This window comes from Cyanistes caeruleus, chromosome 4 (genome assembly GCF_971803275.1).
Source record: "Cyanistes caeruleus chromosome 4, bCyaCae1.hap1.1, whole genome shotgun sequence".
Classification (NCBI taxonomy): Eukaryota; Metazoa; Chordata; class Aves; order Passeriformes; family Paridae; genus Cyanistes; species Cyanistes caeruleus.
Window position 1 is genome coordinate 49,329,305 of NC_141704.1, and position 19,566 is coordinate 49,348,870.

At 35.7% G+C, this 19,566-nt stretch overlaps 1 protein-coding gene across 3 annotated transcripts in view; it reads right to left on the bottom strand.

The window, feature by feature from the left end:
* Window positions 1-590: 590 nt before the first annotated feature.
* The window catches only part of TBK1 (TANK binding kinase 1), a 28,658-nt gene continuing 9,682 nt past the window's right edge, over window positions 591-19,566 (bottom strand). For all 3 annotated transcript variants that reach the window (XM_023931550.2, XM_086884562.1, XM_023931545.2), the window contains exons 7-21: window positions 18,261-18,371; window positions 16,328-16,507; window positions 14,602-14,798; window positions 13,337-13,395; window positions 12,137-12,228; window positions 11,585-11,686; window positions 9,501-9,579; window positions 8,498-8,619; window positions 8,294-8,370; window positions 7,909-7,948; window positions 5,553-5,654; window positions 5,364-5,460; window positions 4,201-4,307; window positions 3,839-3,910; window positions 591-3,056 (exon numbers count right to left, since the gene is read on the bottom strand). In XM_023931550.2, coding sequence (XP_023787318.1) covers window positions 3,005-3,056; window positions 3,839-3,910; window positions 4,201-4,307; window positions 5,364-5,460; window positions 5,553-5,654; window positions 7,909-7,948; window positions 8,294-8,370; window positions 8,498-8,619; window positions 9,501-9,579; window positions 11,585-11,686; window positions 12,137-12,228; window positions 13,337-13,395; window positions 14,602-14,798; window positions 16,328-16,507; window positions 18,261-18,371 — 1,489 coding nt within the window. In that variant the 3' untranslated portion in view covers window positions 591-3,004. The remainder of the gene's footprint in view (window positions 3,057-3,838; window positions 3,911-4,200; window positions 4,308-5,363; window positions 5,461-5,552; window positions 5,655-7,908; window positions 7,949-8,293; window positions 8,371-8,497; window positions 8,620-9,500; window positions 9,580-11,584; window positions 11,687-12,136; window positions 12,229-13,336; window positions 13,396-14,601; window positions 14,799-16,327; window positions 16,508-18,260; window positions 18,372-19,566) is intronic.

Consider the following 19,566-nt stretch of genomic DNA (forward strand, 5'->3'; position numbering starts at 1 on the left):
GAGAGCTCCCACCAGTTAACCTGTTCCTATACACCCTCTTCAAAAGGTATGCTGCTCCCAGGACAATCTGCCTCTCTACTATTAGAAAGGTCTCTTCTCCTAAATTGTGGGCTGTTTATTTTCTGTTTCAACTACAGTTTGTATTAATAATCTGCAACCCTTTCACTAAAGACAGAGTGAATGCTGATCTTTTTCCCAGTTCTGCTCAGGACTATCCAGAACTGTTCTACAATTACCACTTCTACAGTGATTGACAACATTAGAACTGACTCAGCTCTACCAGTGAACAATTTCAGACTGAGCAGAGAATAGGAATTTTACCACCATTAAAATAACTAATGTAGTTCAGAACACATGTCAACCAAGTAGTTAAAAAACAATTAGAAGAATTAGTGGCTTTACTATATTGCCTCTGCTAGTTATTCTGTTGTACAGGGCACATTTTCTCAACAGCTGGATAATGCAAACTGAGCTGCGATTTGCAGCTTCATGTTTCAGGCTCTCTATTGTGCTTACAGGGAAATAAACCTCATAAGGCAATCCTGAAATTAACAGAAAATTAAATTACAAAAAGGCAGAAGTACACACTGTACAATAAGTGGTTGATGATGTATTTATGCCATTAAGCTGTTCACTCATGCATTTTCACAATTCATACGAAGACAGATTGGTTCAAGTAACAGATAATTAATATATTCGGCTAAACCCCCCAAACCAGTAAACCAGCTTCAGGAAGAAGAACCATATATTACTTTCTATTACTTATTTTGGCAAATTAATAGCAAGATTCATAGCATCAGGACACTTAGTTTGAGCAAAAAGTTGATGGTACTGTACACTATGCTTTGACTTGAAAAATTATTTGCTTCATAATAACATAATCAGAAGATTGTGAACTGATTACTTCAAGTTCCTTAGCTACTGCTTTGTTAAAATTGCTTTAGAAAAAGAAATTTTAACATGATTAAGACTACTGATGTATTCAACAAGAATGCCAGCAATGTTTAAAATGAACATAAAATATCTAAAAAAAATTTTAAGCATGTAAAAGAATGCTGCACATATTTCAACATACAGACTATACTTTTACTACAATTAACTTTTTTTCAGACTGCTTCAGTATAAGGAAGTTGAAAATTATATATTCCACCTAGCATTTGATTTCTCTCAAGATGAAGAACTTTGAAACAACGAAGTGTTATAATGTTGGAAACAAAATACAGTTTATGCACATCTAGAGAGCCCAATTCTTTTAACATTTAGTCATGCATTTTACTGATACTCAGTGAGACTGAATGTGAATGAACAAATGTACAAGCAGGCATTAAAACATTCCAGTTACACATAATTCCAGTATTTTAAAACTGTTAAGAATGCCAAGGAAAGATGTGTGACAAACTGTTGCACTCCTTTTGCATAGCTAGATTTTCTGGGTGACAAAGACAGAAGCTGCTCACATAAGTGTAAAAATGTTTGAATTCCCTTTTTTGATTCTCACCAAGAACACTGGAATGCAGGTCTTGGACATCAAGGCAAGCAAATTTCCTTTTCTTTTAAAATGAAATACTCATTTATAAATTTTTTAAGTTTCTCTCCAAATATTTTCTAAAAAGAAAACAAAAATGTTTTGTGCTTTGACCTGGACATAAGATAAGCAGGGAATAAGCATCACAAAATGCTATCACTGGTCAATGTTGTTTAGTTTACACCTAAATGTTCCACCAGTAATTATGGAAAATTCTAAATGTAGTTGGTCCAGCTCTTACAAGTGTAATGCAGCAATGAGAAGTGCTATTGGACACCACTGAACACCCATGGCCATGTTTCCACAAGGAACGAGTTCAGTAATATTTGCATGCTCGTCTGAAACAAGTATGTACATCTGTAGTTCCCAAACAAAGGGCTGTTTTCAGAATTTTTGTCTTCCTGTTCTCTTTCTCCTATGTATTTTGAAGCAGAATGTTTCACTCTGCATCTCTGCATCCCAATAATATTCTACTGAAAGTAGTAACTATTGATGCTGGAAAATAAATACACAGTCTTCCTAAATTGTCCATCAAAGTTTGGTATCAGTAGTAAGGCAGCAGTGGGAGTGGTTCCTTTTCAAGATCTAGACTGGTAGCTCATTTTCCACTATTCAGTTACTACTGAGGTGTGATACTATCCAGTCTCCTGACTGCCCACTAATTCTTCTCATATCAAATTTTTAACCTTTAAAAAAAATTACACCTGCAAATAAGATTAAGAAGCAGCTGTTTTAGGTACCCACTGTTGTGGTGAGCAACAAGATTTCAGGGAAATCTGAAAATGCTGTACTCCAAAAAATGAATTTTTAGATTAATTCTGACAAGCTGGAGTGCAAAACTTCCATATACTAAGCAGTCAAATGATTACAGACAACATGGCACCAAATATTTAGAGAACTTAAAAAAATATTGTGAATTTGCTTTCTCAAGTAGAAGTGAACTAACAGTTTGGATGTGAAGGAAAGAAATGCATTTCTGTTCTGTCCTATCTGCACTCTTAGTCCCTATTCACACTCATTTAAAATATTCATCATGTTCTGTGACAATCAAAGTCATTCAGCTAGACTCCTACATAATAGTGGTTGTTGAAGGAAATCCAAAACACCCTTTATACAAGGGTGTTTTGGAGTACTGCAAGTCCTCTTGCAACGAAGACTAAATTGCATTCTGAAAAAAAAGAGCAATATTCAAAGTAGACAAATGTCAATTTCATCAACAATACTTTTCCCTTTAGGACTCCACAGAAATCCTCCAAGGGGCTCAATTCCCTGCCAGAAGTTATTCTATCCTAAAAGTGACCAAGAAAAGATATATATTTCTTTTGTATTTACATATTGTACATATTTACATTTTCTTTAATATTACACTTGTTGAAGGGAAAAAAAAAAATCCTGGATACAGATTTATTATTTGATTTTAACTGTCCCAACATTTCCCTTTGAAAAAAATTTACAAGTCCTCTTCAGGTCCTTTGGAAGCTAGATACAGTCCATGTTCCGCAGGCCACCATCCATAGTCAAAGCACCAAATCTAAACAAAAAAAAACCAACGGTATATTTTTAGGTGGTTGGCTAGATTATAGAATCAATCTTTAATTTATTTATGGGGTTTTCTTTCCCTTGTCACATGCCAACAGAGGCATTTGTACTTAACTTCTGTACTGGCAAAGAAGATGGAAGAGAGGAAGATTTGCTGCAAGTATGGGACTGGAAGTGGGGAACAAAATAAAACCAATTCAGCTTGAAGCTAAACTCCACTCAACCAGCATTTTACCCTGTAACTTTCAGGAGATTTACTTTTAAATGTTTTGTCTTCTTCATAGGAAAAAAATCAAGATCGCTCTGTATGTGATAATGACAATACCCTCCTCAGGATTGTTAAGAAACATGCTTGAGTCTTCACTTTACTTAAGCAACCTGAAAACTGCAAAATCATTTATTCAGATTGGTGTAATTCCACAGTTATCAAAAATAACATCTAAAAGGGAGGAATTAAAAGACACCAATGCATTGCTGCAACAGTACTGTGTTTAAATTCAGAACGGATCTGGTTGTGCAACAGGAATTTTTATTAGCTAAACCAAAGTAACATTAAACAAAAATGCCAAAAAAATGGCCTTGTCAGAATAATTTTACAGCAATGTTCCAAGGTTCTGAATAAATATTTTTGTTATACCTCATTTGAACAGCTCAAAATATATTTACAGTTAAAGACATCACAGAATTGCCCCCTTAGTTTAAATTCTGGATCTATAAATGTACCTAATTAAACCTGTCCCTAGTTTCAGCCCCAAACGGGAGAAAAATGCTTGCCTTTCCAAAATATGATTGTTTTCAGCCAGCTCTTTAACAACACCTTCCATTTCCTCCTTTAGTTTCTTCATCCTGTAGTAACCAGAAGCAAAAGAAAGATTACATTTTTTACTGGGATAGTTACCTGCTCTGATCACTCACCACCACAGTTTTCAGCAAGTTGCCATTACATACAAAATAAGGGACAGGTAAATTGTTTATTTACAACATTAGTGCTGTCCCCCACTCAGTTCCAAATCTGTGCCACCACTATAGCAGTGTAAAAAGCTTAATACAGGAATCACCAAGTCAATTAGTTTTTTTTCAATTTCCCTGTACAGCAAGCATGCAATATTACATCAATCCCATTACAAAATTCTCACCCAAGAGTCATTTCTACTAATGTGTTTGAGCTTGGATAGACTGTATTCATTGTATGTTTCATCCCACTGGAAGCTGCAAACATTTTCTGTGGCAGGGCATCTTGTAACTGTAACAGATAAAAAGGAAATTTAAGTTACAATAGAAGTTGTCATGTATATTTTGATGCCCACCTTAAAATCTTTTTTCAAGTTCTCCATTGCTGTGATACGTCATAAATTTATTACAGTACTAAGGGGGCTGATATGCTCCAAGATGAGATCATCACAGCAAGTTTTGTATTTACATGACCTAAATCCCTGGTTTGTTCTATTTTCTTATCTAACACTTTTGTAATAAACTCTGGAAAGGAAGAATTATCTATTTGTTATGTCTGTAGTTGTCCTAGGGCAACAGGATCCTAATCAATGGATTGGTGGTGCTACAAAAATACAAAAAAACAAGTAAAATGCTGCTGTCCACCATTCCTAAACTGATTTTACAATTAGCAAGGGCTTTTGTTTCACTTATCTTTCCTTTCTAAAAAATAATAATTTTACTACATGAAAATGCTCTTATTCTCAATCTTGAGGAAATTCTGAGAAGTTTGCACCCTGCAGAGTCACCGTCCAAATCATTAAGTGATACACACTTAACACCCTTAAGTGTGTATCCCATAATCTTGACTACTGAAGTAGCATTTTTATACTTCATAAGAGAATTAGGATAATCCTTTAAGTCCTCTGAAAATATTATGGTAACAGTTTCACGAAGCATTTCTCAATGAACCCACATCCATTTGTACTGATTTTTTTGAGGGGGAAACACTTAACATTACAAAAAAATCCCCAAATCCACAAACCCCAAAACATCCAAACCCACAAACCCCACCAAAAAAAACCCCACCCAAATAAAAAAAACAAACCACCCCAAACCAAACTAACACCACCAAGCTCCAAAATCAAAACACAATTCACATTATTCAATTATTCAAAAAAACACTATTCTGTAGTCCACACTGACATAGCAATGAAGCTACTGTAGACTACATACTGCACCCACAAAGGCAAGTGTTTTAATACAACTGCATTAATGTAAAACTCACTATAAGCAACACTATTGACATGAAAATATGCCAAAGACTTTTAACTATGCAAATGCTTCACATAATTTTGAAGCATTCTACCTCATTTATATAATCCTGGTATTTGGACACCTCTTCTTCAATACCAAAACACTGGTTGGTGAGAGCCAGTAATTGCTTCCTTGTGTGAAGCATTTTCCTAAAAGAAAGAGAGTTTTCTTTTAAGAGCTGCTGCTTATATAAAAGTAGTGCAATGAACATTATCAAAAATTAAAGAAATCAATAGCTTGCCTTGTCCAGTCCTCAGCTTTGTCCAAAAATGTCTCATACTTGCTGACACACTCATCCTTGAAAAGAGCCATGGCTTTTGTAGCATGCAAATATAGCTTCTGCCTGCGACATAGAAACAACCAAAACAGTGTCATACTGCTTTCAAAACCCAATTCCTCTAACTTTTCTAACTCAAACAGAAAGGTTTGTGGATTTAAAATCTGTGCACCTTTATTCATGCTGTTGTAATGTGTAAGAACTCAACATTCTACAGGAACTGATAATTTACATCTCAAAAATATTCCCTAGTAGGAAGGAAAAAAAATATTTGAAGCACTTAGTTTGTATTTATATTTGTATATGAATAAAGGTTAAATGTCGTCTTTGAGTCAGGTGGTATATTTAAGGATTCTAAATGGAAAGGACAAAAGACCTAATTATTTTCTATTTGCCTACTGCAGATACTTGGAACTTCCAGCACATATGGATAATTGTTTGCACTGAGTAACATACACGCTAGAAAAAGAACAGGAGTTTTGTGTCAGCCTAATTTTATGACAAGAGGAAAAAGAAACAAGAAGAAAAGGAAAAGAAAGGAAAACAAACCCCAGTTCTTGTTAGTGTGGCAGACAGTAGTCCCAGTGTAATTGCCTCACCATGCTATGCATCACGCCAGTAAGTGTAAGGGATACTGGAACACTACAGACCAACACCTACTTCTGGTATTACATTAAGTCTTGCATAATACATATTGGTTAATTAAATTGTAGCTAGAGTGTAGCTGTCATCAGGAATACTTATCATTCAACCAGAAAAATAAAATTCAAATTGAGTGCTGCTCCCCTATCTGCCCAGAGGTAAATATTACAAAGGCCAGCCTCTGCTGACAATAGCATACAGTACGTAACAAAAGCCACTGCCATTTCCCTGTGGGGTGAACCAAGTATGAAAAAGATGGACTTAGGATCTCAAACCTGTACAGTCCCAGGGAGATACTTGTGGTAGAATATATACCAGTATTCAAAGCATGAAAATGAAGCATACTTATTTGAAGTTTATCATATACTAATGCAAGGATATGGTTTTAGTAGTAGAAACTCTCCTCTGCTTGGCAATTATCCAGTTTAGCTTTCACTATGGAAAAATCAAGTGGCAAGGCTGTGCCATCTGCATGACAGCTTTTTATCTGTAATTGTCAGTGAAGTCACACACGATAGCAAAAGCAATACTTTTTAGAAAATTATGTAAGTGGTGTCTAAATTCATGCAGCCTTTAGCAAAGTCTCAGGAACCATGCAACTGACCAGCCACTCAGAGAGTAATTTCTTTACTTAAGCATCTAGCATCATTTGAGATAGAATCTTATAGTGGTTTGGGTTGGAAGGGACCATAAAAACCATGAAACCCCCTGTTGCAGACAACTGACAGGGATAGAGCAGCTGCAACTTCTCTGGGCAACCTGTTCCAGTGTCTCACTGCCTTCACAGAGAAGAACTTCTTCCAAGTATGCACCTAAATTTCCCCTCGTTCAGTTTGAAGCCATGACTCCTTGTCCTATCCAGTTCCTGATGAAGAACTGCTCTCTGGCTTCCTTGCAGGACCCCCTTCAGGTACTGGATGGCTGCTAGGAGGACTCCATGCAACCTTCTCTTCTCCAGCAAAGATATCCAGCCCTGCTTCTGACCACCTGTCCAGAAAGGTGTGGGCTTCCCATCTGACTTGTGTCCTACCTCCCAGTCTCAGAGCACGTCTCAGATACTTTAGGGCAACTTACATGCCGTTAGCCATCTACATATGAGGAATTCAATAAATTCTGAGACAAGTACAGCAGTATAGAATCAGTGGAGACTACGGGAGTTTAGAGACCCAGGTTCCACATAGATGCTTAATGTGGACACCTTGCATGAGTGACAATTTTAAACAAGCATGGAGAATTGGCATTAAAATTAATTTTGTGTGCTATATTTCCTGTAAGATTAAATCATTCTAGAATTTCATTCAGATAGTCCTTATTTTACTCATCTGTAGAAAATTATCTCCACCTTAGTTAAAAAGCCATTTCAATCTTACTCAGGGCTTTTTCCTCCCTGATAAAACACAAGGAAGAAGTGAACTTCCTATAAAACAGTTATGCCCAGATAACAAACAGGTATTTTTGCATTTAGAAGGCCTATTAGTGAAAAAACTACAGCCAGAAAGCACCTCATTATCATAAGCTAGGACCCCTATGTATTTAGGATATTTAAAAGAATTTCTTACAAAACAATCCTAAAGAGGTTATGACTTAAAATAAAATTAATAGAATGGGTTATTGGCAAGAGCACCTGGAAGACCTGAAAGCAATCATGGTAGTCCCCAAAGGTAACTTCAAAACTTACTTGTCAAACTTGTGTATTTGTTCTTCATTATAAGGAAGCCCTAGGATCAGAGCAGATGACAAACATTACCAATCTAACTCTGTTAGTTACATTTATGCAAAACTCTACTGTAAAGTTTACCCATTTCTTATACAGTTTCCTTTTTTATACAGGTCAAAGTGGTCATATACTTTTTTCCTCCTTTCCGGTCTTGCAATTCAAATTTATGCTATTAATAGTGGTTTTTCATTCTCATGAGCTTTAGCATGGTATCACACTAAGGACCTACAGACATATGCACTGTGGATAACTCTCCATATCTATCACTAATTCCCTAGTCAAACTAAGACTGACCTGTCCCTTGCATTATATTTTATGTTAAAAGTCAATCAAATAAATTACTTACTTCGTTCCGCTTTGTCTTTTTTGAACTGATAGTAGATATCTGTGATGGAAGACAGCAGAGCCTGCAGCCTTTCTGGACTAGAGTGACAAAAGGAAGAAAATGAGATGTTTTATACATAAACTCAAGTACCTATTAATAAGCTTTATGAACTACAATTCAATGCAGAATTCAATACATACTAGAACAGTAAGTACAGTTACTCACTTTCTGTCTTTTGGATGCATGCCTTCCTGATTTGCCCAGGTGTCAGCCAGTAAACCACCAGGAGAAAGTTTAGTTTTGATATCTTGCAGACTAGTTTCTATGGTGCCCTGAGAGCTGGAGAGCTACATAAGAGCAAGAAGGTACAATCTTATCACTAGGTAAAGTGAAAAAGTACTTGAGCACATTACATCATACATTGATTATTACTTGAGCACATTAATACTACAAGCTGATTTGTTTCATTGATCTCCATTAAAGTAGTATGTCCAATTATCTGCCTAGGCTTTGCTAGAAGCAGATAAAGCAAACTATTATTATTAAATAAAGAATCATATTTAATATTGGCATTTTTGTTAGTTAAAATTTATTTTCTTTCAACAATAACTTTCAACCTTTCATAATTTCCTTATTTACTTTGACCCTTACTCTTTAAGTTTATTAAGAATTCATATAATAACTATCCACATAACTCATACCTTCCTGTCTCTGCAGTTCATACAGCTTTCAAAACAAAAATGCACTAATTATCTTTTGCTTTCAGAATGGAGAACTTTGTATCTGCTCCCAGTGTATTAAGTAATTTTCAAATTTTCCTTACATGTCTGGAAACATGTTGCATATTTCAAAGCAGATCATTCTGAAGCGTATTTGTGAATGTAACATTTTAGAAAGCCAACAAAGTAGTCAATAATTCCTTAAGGAATGGAAAAAAATAAAAATGGCAAAGCAAAATGTATATCAGGGTTATAATTCTTGAGTATTTTAGAAAATTTGAATGTATTTTCAGGAACCTATTTTCACTACACTGAGCTAATCTAAAAGGATCTGCTCTGCTTTCAGAAAGACACTCACATTAGTACAGACATTTTAACAACTCTGCAATCTAGAAACTACATTTAAAATTCAGAGCTGTTATTCACAGAAGCCTGTGTTATCGTGTATTTGGCTTTTTCTGTAGAAACACCATTTTCAGAATGACAGGATAACTTTGTCAGGTACTTACACGCAAGAGTTTTGTGTGTATCTCTGAAATTTCATCCACTTCTGATGCTTCCAAGTTGATCTGCATCAAATTCTCATATCTGACCAGCAAAAGAAAGCAGTTAAAAAAAATAAACAAGCAGTGAATACACTCAAAGTATTTCTTGAATCCAAATCGTTACAGTAATTGCCTCTTCTTGTATATGAAAGACAGTCTCTGTCAAGCAACAGTCATGAAAATGATAAATTTAAGTGGCCATTAATGATGGAAACAGATTTAAAAAAAACATTCCTTGGTTTTTTTCTTACATTGGAACCATTAAAATAAAGTTCTAACCTTTTATTCCTGAATTCTTTATTCTAGTCTTATTACTTGTACTTGACTGGCAGTGGAAAACTATTTCCTTTCATCAAGTAATTGTTTTAAATCTTATCAAACTAAAGGTACTTAAAGTAGTCAATAACAAACTAATACTTCAGTGCACCAAAGTGCTTTTTTGAGAAAACTTACTGGGTTAAATGTTTAAAGGCGGGGATAGTAGGACCATCTGTTCATACTGATACTTTTCATATGACCATAGCTCAAGTGCCAAATAAATTATTCAGGACAATATTTTTCCTGTTGAGTCTCATGTACATTTTAGTTTTAAAAATGACATCACAAACAGTTCAACTGCTTTCAAAAAATACATGCTTCACTCAAGTTCAATGCTTTATTTACTTTTTCAAATAAAGACTTTGCATTTTCATGCTTTGAAGCACAGCCTTGAAAAGGAAGGACAAAGAAAAGGACATGTCCTTTAGAAGATTTTTACGGAGTTAGCAACAAACTGAAAATCCCGCCCCTTTGTAAGAGGCCAAAAGACCATGTGCAAATACATAGGAAATCTCTGTTCACATGAGAACTACTCCAGTTAGCAAATTAATGTTGTTTCTTTTTTCAAATTGCTGCTGAGATACTCTTGAGCACAGCAGAGCCATAAACCAGAACTGACAGTGGTTTCTCTTGAGCGACTTTCATCTAGCAGAATGCAGGAAGAAACTATCTGAACCAAACACAGTCTGAACACGATCCAGTCCCACCAACTAGTGCAAATGGATTGGAAGAGGAGTTTGGGTTCCTGCCCTGATGATTTGTATCTAGGCTGCACAGGTATAGTGTTACCCTGCAAGTTACCAACTTCAATATTTCACTGTTGTGGTTTTGCAGTGCTTTTGAAGCCACTACAAACAGACACACATGGGTTTTAAGGTAGATTTGGGGCACACATAGCAAATCTGTCAAACCCTTGGGTATCCACAATTACTGCATACAAGGTGTTCAGTTTGCACAGGCATAGCAGCTCCAACAGGTTTAAGTCTAATTCTTAAGTCTACTCTGCAAAACCAGTGGTTCTACATGTGTGTGCTAAACATTTTGTGGGTATCTGCATTCTCAGAGCAGCCTGGTGAGAAGTTCAGAGAATCCCATGACTAAGACAGTATTTGGGGAAGACTGGCAGTGGCTTGAACAGAAAAACTACCACCCATAGGAGAACGCGAAGAAGAGGTGCTATTTAAAGTTCCTATCACACTGCATAAGACTAACACTTTTCTGGGAAGGGAGTGAGGGGGGCTGGGCTTGGTTGTTTAGGGTTTTTTTTTGCAGCTGCTCTATGTTGTACCTCAATATTAAAATTCCTTCTACACAGAAAATACTACAGTGTTAAAACTGTGCAGGGGGCAGTATTTGAAGTCATATGCAACCAAACACAGTGGAAAAAGCACCAATAAAAGCAAAGCTACTTGATTCTTTGTCCAAGCTTTACTATAGCTTCTAGAGTCAATAAGAGCAAGTAAACTGAGTCAGAGAAGAAAGGAGAAAAAGAACACACACAGTTACCACTAATTAGTAATTACTTGTTCTTATTAGGTTAAGCAACAAAATTAACAATTGAGTAACATATATAACCAAATCTGCTTAAGTCAGTGCCATCAGAAAATCCATGCTGACTCAAATTTATTTTTTATATGCAAAAACACTGCAAATAATCATAACTTAAAATACTGTTGTCACTAAAAATGGTAACAAAGAATCAATGTGTACAGTATAGTGCTTCTACTCACATTTTCTCAGCTTTCTCAATGTTTCTGCTGCAGAAATCCAGCCTGATGACAATCTCTGCCTTTTTATGCACCATTTCATTGTAATCATCCTTGATTATTTCACTAAAAAAGTGAAGCATTAGTGTATAACTAAAGTATTCAACTGCCATCCTACCAGTAATCAGTAATACAGTAATATACCTGCAGCAATAATTGCCAGGAGGAACTATTTTCAGTTAGAGATACATTAACATAATCCTCATATAAAAATAGCTGTTAAATTGCATCTGCATGTTACCAGAGGTTAGACTTAAATTATACACAAAAAAAAGTAAATTTTGCAAACACCTTAACTTTAATTATTAAACACCTTAACTTTAAATATTAAAAAAAAAAAATCTTTTTCTTTTCATAATGGCTGGAAAAGGAGAAATTCAGCCTATCCTTACCCAAGGATGTACTTCCCAAGATATCAAGAGATTACAGAATTATGTATTGATAATCAAGGCATATCTCAATTAAAAAAAATAAAAAAATAAAAAACAACATAGTGAAATGCAATCATTTACTTACATTAGCCATCGAATTCCTTTTCGCATCAGCTCCTGGTAAAGTAGCAAAGAACTGGCAACTCTACAGGCATAGCATACAATACCTGTCACTGCCTGGAGGAAAAAAACCCAGCATAAGTACTGATCTGGCATTCTCTTTTGCTTCAAGACAATGTATCACAACAAAGCAACACAGATTAGTAAAAGAAAGCAACATAAAGATGGTAGTTTAAAATGTGTAACTTGGTCTAAGCTTTAGTCAGGCAACAACCCATTGTAAAGGCAGAGCTAAACATGGGTTTTCCAGATATGCTGAAGCACCTGTTAGGGATGAAAACAAATCCCACAAACAAAAATGACACAACTTGCTATTTCTGTCAGTCACAAGTACATTTCTTCAACATTTTAGGAAGCAAGCACATACATTAAAAGCAACTTACAAAAACTGACCCTTTTTTTAATTCTAATGCTAGAGACTCTTCATTTACCCAATTCCACTTACAAGATTGCTGTATTATTTAGAATTCAGAACAATGTTTCAGATATTACAATTTACAATACTTTAAGTAATTAGTATCAACTGATGCTTTTCTGTTTACTAATTTTCAAGACTTCTGGTATTTAAAGGGCCATACATTTTCAGGACTACCATGTCTGAATAAATGGCTCCTCAGCAGTCAGTGGACATCACAAAGTCAAGCATGGCTGTGCATACATTCAGTAGTTTTAGAAAAACAACCAAAAGAATGCAACATCTTTTACTTGTCTCCCACAGATTCTGGAAGTTTTTAAAAGGCAACAGAAATTCCACCCTTCTGCAGAAACCTAGAGACTCTTCTCTATTGAGCAAGAGTTATTTTTCTAATGTTAAATTTTGCACCATTAGAAGTTACAAAGCTTCTAGCTACCTTCAGGACTACACAGTGTCAAACTCCTTTCCACCCCCCAGCACTGAATTATACACTACCAAAGCACTTCGAATTTAGAAGACTGGACTTTGGATTTGGTTTAAAAAAAAAAGAAAACCTAAACCACATTTTGTATATGAATTACAGCTTTGATATACTTTTAGATCCTTTGTTAATAAATATATTTCTATCAATCAGAATACTCATTAGCATACTAAAATACTTAATTATTAACATTATTAATTTGAAAATTAAGTAGCTTTCATTGCAGTATCATTATCAAAGACAGGTATATAATCTAAAATGGTACTCACTTTAGCCATACTGGCATCCCCATCCAAATCATAACGTTGATGTACTTTAGGAAGCAAAACTGAAACACAAAACAAGTATCTGTATTTTATTACTTTCGAAAAGAGACTTCAAAAATTCAGATTATTTTCCCTCCCCACCCTGTACACTGCTTTTATCCCTTTAAATATCATGTGGTTCTCATGCACACTTTTTAAACTAGCCTTTGGCTTAGCTGTTTTAAATAACTTGGTATCTTCAGTAAATTATCCTTTCTTTTTCAGACTCACTTTTGAATGCTGTGCACAACACAGAATTCATGCAGGTCTCCACTTGCAATCTCTCTCCATTGAAAGAGCCAACTGTTTCTCTGTGTTCTTCAGCCTCATGATTACCCACATAGGAGACCATTCCCTTTTTATCACATGGCTACTTATTTTCATTGAGGCTCTTAAGGGTAGCACTTCACCAAAAAGCTTTTTCTAAACCTGAGGTAGCCCCTATCACCTGAATATTCTTTGTTCTCACACTCACTGGCTCCTTCAGAAAGCTCTGTGACACAATATAAAAGCCCTGCTGATCCTTCCACAAACAGCTCACCTACCCAGACTCTTCAACACCTCAGTATGAGTGCCAGCTGGCCAGAGCAGTCAGCATTTAGGACATACTGACAAAAGCAACACTGACCTCTCAACTGCAGCCATGTCTTCAAGCTCATCATTTATAAAAAAAGGGCTCTGGCATAGGCCCCTCTAAAAGCATTCTCAATGATAAATGGAAATTCAAAACCTTAATTTCTTTTTTCTCATCCTCTGTTACAATATTATCTTCTGAGCAAATGTATATTGTAAAGACCTTCTCTGTTAACTGAAAGGCTAACCACATTTCTGACAAATAAAAAAATGTAAGTAAAACTTGACTTTCCACTTAGTGAATAATGGAACAAAAGAACCAGCTTCGAGTTACTTTATATGTTTCTTTCTACTTGTTTAAAGTGTCATGCTTCAAAAAAGTTCGTAACTCCATAAGGACCACTACATCTTAGCACACAAATGTTCAGGTTCAAAGGACTTGGAACATGACAAGTACCTACTGTTTCTGTAAAAATGTTCCAGATACTCAGCAATTTTGAGAAACATTGGACTGCATACTTAGAACTTCAGGTATCAACAAAAGAAAATTTCCAACACTATTTCTAAGACATAACAGACATAAAACAATTACATGAAGTAATTCGTAACTATTTACAAAAGATAGCTGTGAGAAAAGGGAAATTACTTTCATATACCTTCCTCATAGATTAATCCAACAATGTTCACAGCCTCCCTGCTTACTACAAAGATAGGATTCTCCTCAGTTGTTCTGGGGAAGTGCTGTGCCAATTTGCCAGGCTCTAGTACTAAGCGCCGACCTTCATATATCAGTTCTTGATTCTGAGACGGTATTTTTGTCTGTTTGTAGACCAACTCATGAAATATAGCAGCTCTGTAATACAAACAGTATAATCAGTAGCAGTTAGACTCACTACAATAGTTCAATGCTTCAGATTTTGTATTATTTAAATAAAAACTGATTTTATTTATGATTAATTAAGAACTGGGTTTACGTATAAAGCACTTGAGTTTTAAGTAAACAAAAAAAGTAGCATGCTGCCTAAAACTCCAGGTTGCTATGTTACAAAAATATATGCTATTTCCTGCAAAATACCAAACTTCCTTTCTACCTCTGAGTATCTGCCAAAGCACGTCTGTCTAAACAAAATTGCCCTGGTCTGAAGGTCAGTAAAACAGGCAACACCAGATGAGAGGAATGAAGCACACTTAAGTTTTCTAAGGCATACCCTCTTCTTCAAAGGAGATGGATGGTCTCTCCAAAAGAAAAATCTGGTGTTTTACATGTCCAAAAATTAAATTCAGCATGTAAGCTAACAGATAGCCAAATTATTTCCTAAAACAGCAGTGATAAGGAAGAGCAAAGACCCTTTGGAATTTTATTTACAGTAATCAACAGATACAAGGATAAGAACTTATAATACCACCATCCCTCTCACCCACAAAAAACCCCACCACAAAAACCTACTACCACAACAGCAACCAAAAAACCAAACCAAACTAGCAAAACCTCTCACAAAGAAGAAAAACCTTCAGTACGCTAACAAGATGGACCGGTGTGCTTCCTGTGTGGCACTAGTACACTACTGCTTCTTAATACTACAGCTAGTTTATAAATAATCATACATGTAAATAATAATAAAAAATAGAAGCAAGATTTCTCTGCAAAGACAATATTTGGGCTCTCTCAAATAGTGATGGGATAATAGTGATAGAATAGAAAAGGAATTTAAAGAGAACATTTGATAAAATAAATGTGGATGGGTAAAGTATGTATCCATGTATTAGAAATTAACACATGCTCTGTATTATCAGTAACACAGCAAAGAAAAGGCATTTGTGTTTGTACATCTTACAACTTTTAACATCAGCACTTCCTGGTCATAAAGTGAACTCCATATAAATCAGGATCCTAAACTGTGCCAATTACCACTTCAGAATCCCTGTGAGAGTTCTGCATCAGAGACAACGCGTGCATTTTGTATGCTTGAGGACAAGATGAGCAAGAGATGAATACAGTCTCTAGAAAACCACTTTGTAAATAAGGAACGTATACAAATGTGCAGTGAGTTGGCCTCTGCTGTGAAACAGACATACTGTCACACATCAAGGATTAAGTCTGTGTTTTGTCACTAAAATAGACTAAGTTTAAGATCAATTGATTTGACCTTCAGTGACTTTATTTTTATTTTTGGTCAACATGTTTGTACATGCACTATGACTGTGTAGGAGAATTGTGCCCTTTCACTTCCGCAGATAAACTGCCAAGGAAAGGCTGCTGAATTTGCAACACGGGTGACATGAGGTCACAGGCTACTGAATTTGTAACTGGTGATCTGAGGACACATTGCTGTTAGCCTGAACAAGAGCAAAGTAATGAAAATAGAGAGAGAGAACACTTACGTATTACAGTTGTGAATATAAACTTTGTGCAAGGTCATCTGCTGTAATGAAAAGATGTGGATTATTATTCGGAGCAGTATGTCACTCGTCTCTGCAAAGAACTGGTCAAATCCCCAGCATTTTTCCTGGTCTGCTTCAAGAATATTCGCAAGGACCGGTGTGAGCAGTACTTGCAGACCCCTAGAGGACACCAGGAAGAGATGAAACAACTTGGTTCTGCTTGGAACGTTTTATATTGCAACCAATTGCAATAATTTATTTGATTTATCTCATCTGTACACATCTATTATCCCTTAAAGAATATGTCAGTGCCTTTTTTCCTACACTGAGCAACAAAATGTTCAATGGTAATGTCCATTGTTTTTCATGAATGTACATACTTTAAACCTTTCAATTTTAGGCTTAATTATCAATTTTTTTTTTGGTATTTGAGAAATTTCACTCACACTGCAAAAATCACATAAAATTTACTAAGTCTACATTGTCAAGGTGAGGTCACTTTCTACCACCCTAGTAGCATTTTACCCAGCTCACCCCAAACACCACAGTGCATCACTTTGAAGGAAGATACTGCCATTTAGGATTTGCTGGTGGTGATGCTTGTGTGAGCACACTAGAGTGTGCTTTCAATCAAAATCAGCTGGGTTAGCAAAGACTCATTACTTAAATTGTCAACACTAAGAATTCATCCTGATTGAGATTGGGGCTAAATAAATACTCTGCACATGCAGCTTGAATGCTTAAAAAAAAAAAAAAAATCATGCTACCCATTGCCTTACAGTTGTTACTATTCTAGGAGAAAGGTCAGCTTAAATTTCTTGCATTTCTACCTTGAGCATCTGAATGGGAACTTTATGGATCCCACTTGTGCATTACCATGAACAAGTCCAAAATTTTACATGTACACATCAAGCCTGAATCCAGCAGCAGAACTGGTAACATTCTAAAGAAAGCTGCAGTGGCTTGCAAGCACACTGCTGACCCCATTAGATGTCAGTGGGTGCTGTGCTCAAACTCACTTTAGTACTAAACTTAAAACACTAAAACTGTTTGAATGCTACTTAAAAGTATTACTGTGAACAGATGTTTAATGAGAAAAAACCTGCTTCCTTTATCATTTCGAGCAGTTCAATAGTACAGAATAAGCAGAGGAACAAACGACCAGTATAATAAAAAACACATACAAATTGCAAGTTCTTCACATTCTAAACTAATGAATTCATATAAACCAGACTTCAGCTCTACACCCCTTAAGGATGTAGATATTTGGCTTTCAGAAAAGTTTGCTTCTACAGACTCTTCATAGAACAATTTATTTCCTCCCTTACCATGAAAGATTAGTAACTTTAAAGTATGGAAGAAGTCTCAGGAAGCAAAATGGGTAAATAGGTTATGGGAGGTGCTTTCAAAGTCATACCAAAATTAGATCTTCCATGGCTCTTCCTACTGAACATTATGAATGTATGAAGCAAAAAATACGATGAAAAAATTGAAAGGATATGAGTACGTGTTAAAATGTGCTGATGTGACCTTTTTCCTAGCAAAAAGTAAGCCTCTGAATTGTCTTTGCTTATCATTTCCTTCCTACTGCCTAATCTTTGTCATGTCTGAAGTCACATTCTTGCAAGAAATGAGGGACATCAAACTTATTGATTCTTCATTCTTGAGGGTGGAAAAAATGCAGTAATAGTATTTCTTCTCAAACCACATCAGATGTGCTCATTTGTAAATTAGCAAGCATAAAACTATTTGGACAGATGGGAAGAAAAAACTACTTGATAACCAAATATCAGACTGTAATGATGTACTGAAGAGTTCAAAATAAAAACTGTATCAGATCTCTGCTCCAAGGACACAATCCCAGAAAATAACTGGAAAAGCACAATCAAGTGGCATTGAAACATTTTGTGAACATTTTTAAGCTTGAACTTACTTTGAAAGGCTACAAGAAATAGGCATCTCCCAACTCCACTCAATAGGTCCATTTTCTGCTTTCTGTATTCCAGAAATAGCACCAGAAGGCTTTCCAGTGATTATTTTATACCTGCAATATATTACAAAAAAAATGGAAACTTCAACTATACAGGTCTAGTAACTAATCCTCAAAGGGGCAGCAAAAATGCAAATTAAAATGACAGGTTCACCTAAATTTGTAGATGGTGCAATAATTAGGAAGCTTCACTTACAAGCTGACATAGCAGTGCTGAAAGAGTAAAGAACAAAAAGCTATGCTGGAGAGGCAACTTTGTCTACATTAGCCTTGGGAAAAAGTTCAGGAGTTATTTCCAGCACACTGAAGGAAACCAAAGGTTTTCACAAGAGTTAATTAATCAAAGTCAATTTAGTTCAATTTACACATTAAAATGCTAACTTCTAGCATGTTCCACAGGAACAGAAAACATTTAGCCACCACGAAGTGGCTCGGGCATAGAGAAGGAACATCCAGAAATCTGGACACAATTTGACATTGTTTAACCTTGTATTGCACAGGCGAGTATTTCTCAATTTTTTCATGAGACTAATGAGGAACAACAGACTTTTTGCAACAGAATATTTCAGTTGTGCTTTCTCTTTCTGAAGATCAAGATGCACACAGAACATCTCTCAAGCAGCTACAACATGAATTCTTACAAGAAAAAAATCACAAGATGGACAATTTCTTCGAGAAAACTGAAGTCAGTTTTACACAGAGTACCAGAACAGAAATTATATCAATGTGTTAGAGGTCCCAAGTACCACCTTGCTTCATTCTTAAAATGCAACACACAGATAAACAAAATAGAACCAGACTGAGATGAAACAGGAATCAAATACAATCGTTGTATCATAGACATATCTTCTTTTTTCCATTCAGGAGCTACCCCTGTTATCTTCAGCTGCAGCCCACAACTGTACTACTCAAATGTGTCTCATTGATAATGCACCCATTTTAAGACTGCTGGGTAAGAGCATCATTTAAAGGAAAATAAAAATTACAGCACTGAAACCCCATTTCAGAATACCATCATTTTGCCTGTAGTATCCAAGTTCTATGAATGGCACTGCAACAGACCAGCCTAGTGCCATGCTGAAAGAAAGATGCGTGGAAAAACATTAGTATTTTGAGGGAGCTCAATCCAGGTCTTCCTCAATTTACATGCTTAATTCTGATTTTAAGGTGCCACACAGCAAAATCCTTCTTGAAGCAGAATGTTTCTACTGATTTTGGCTGTGATTGAGTTAAGTTGCTTCACAGTAGT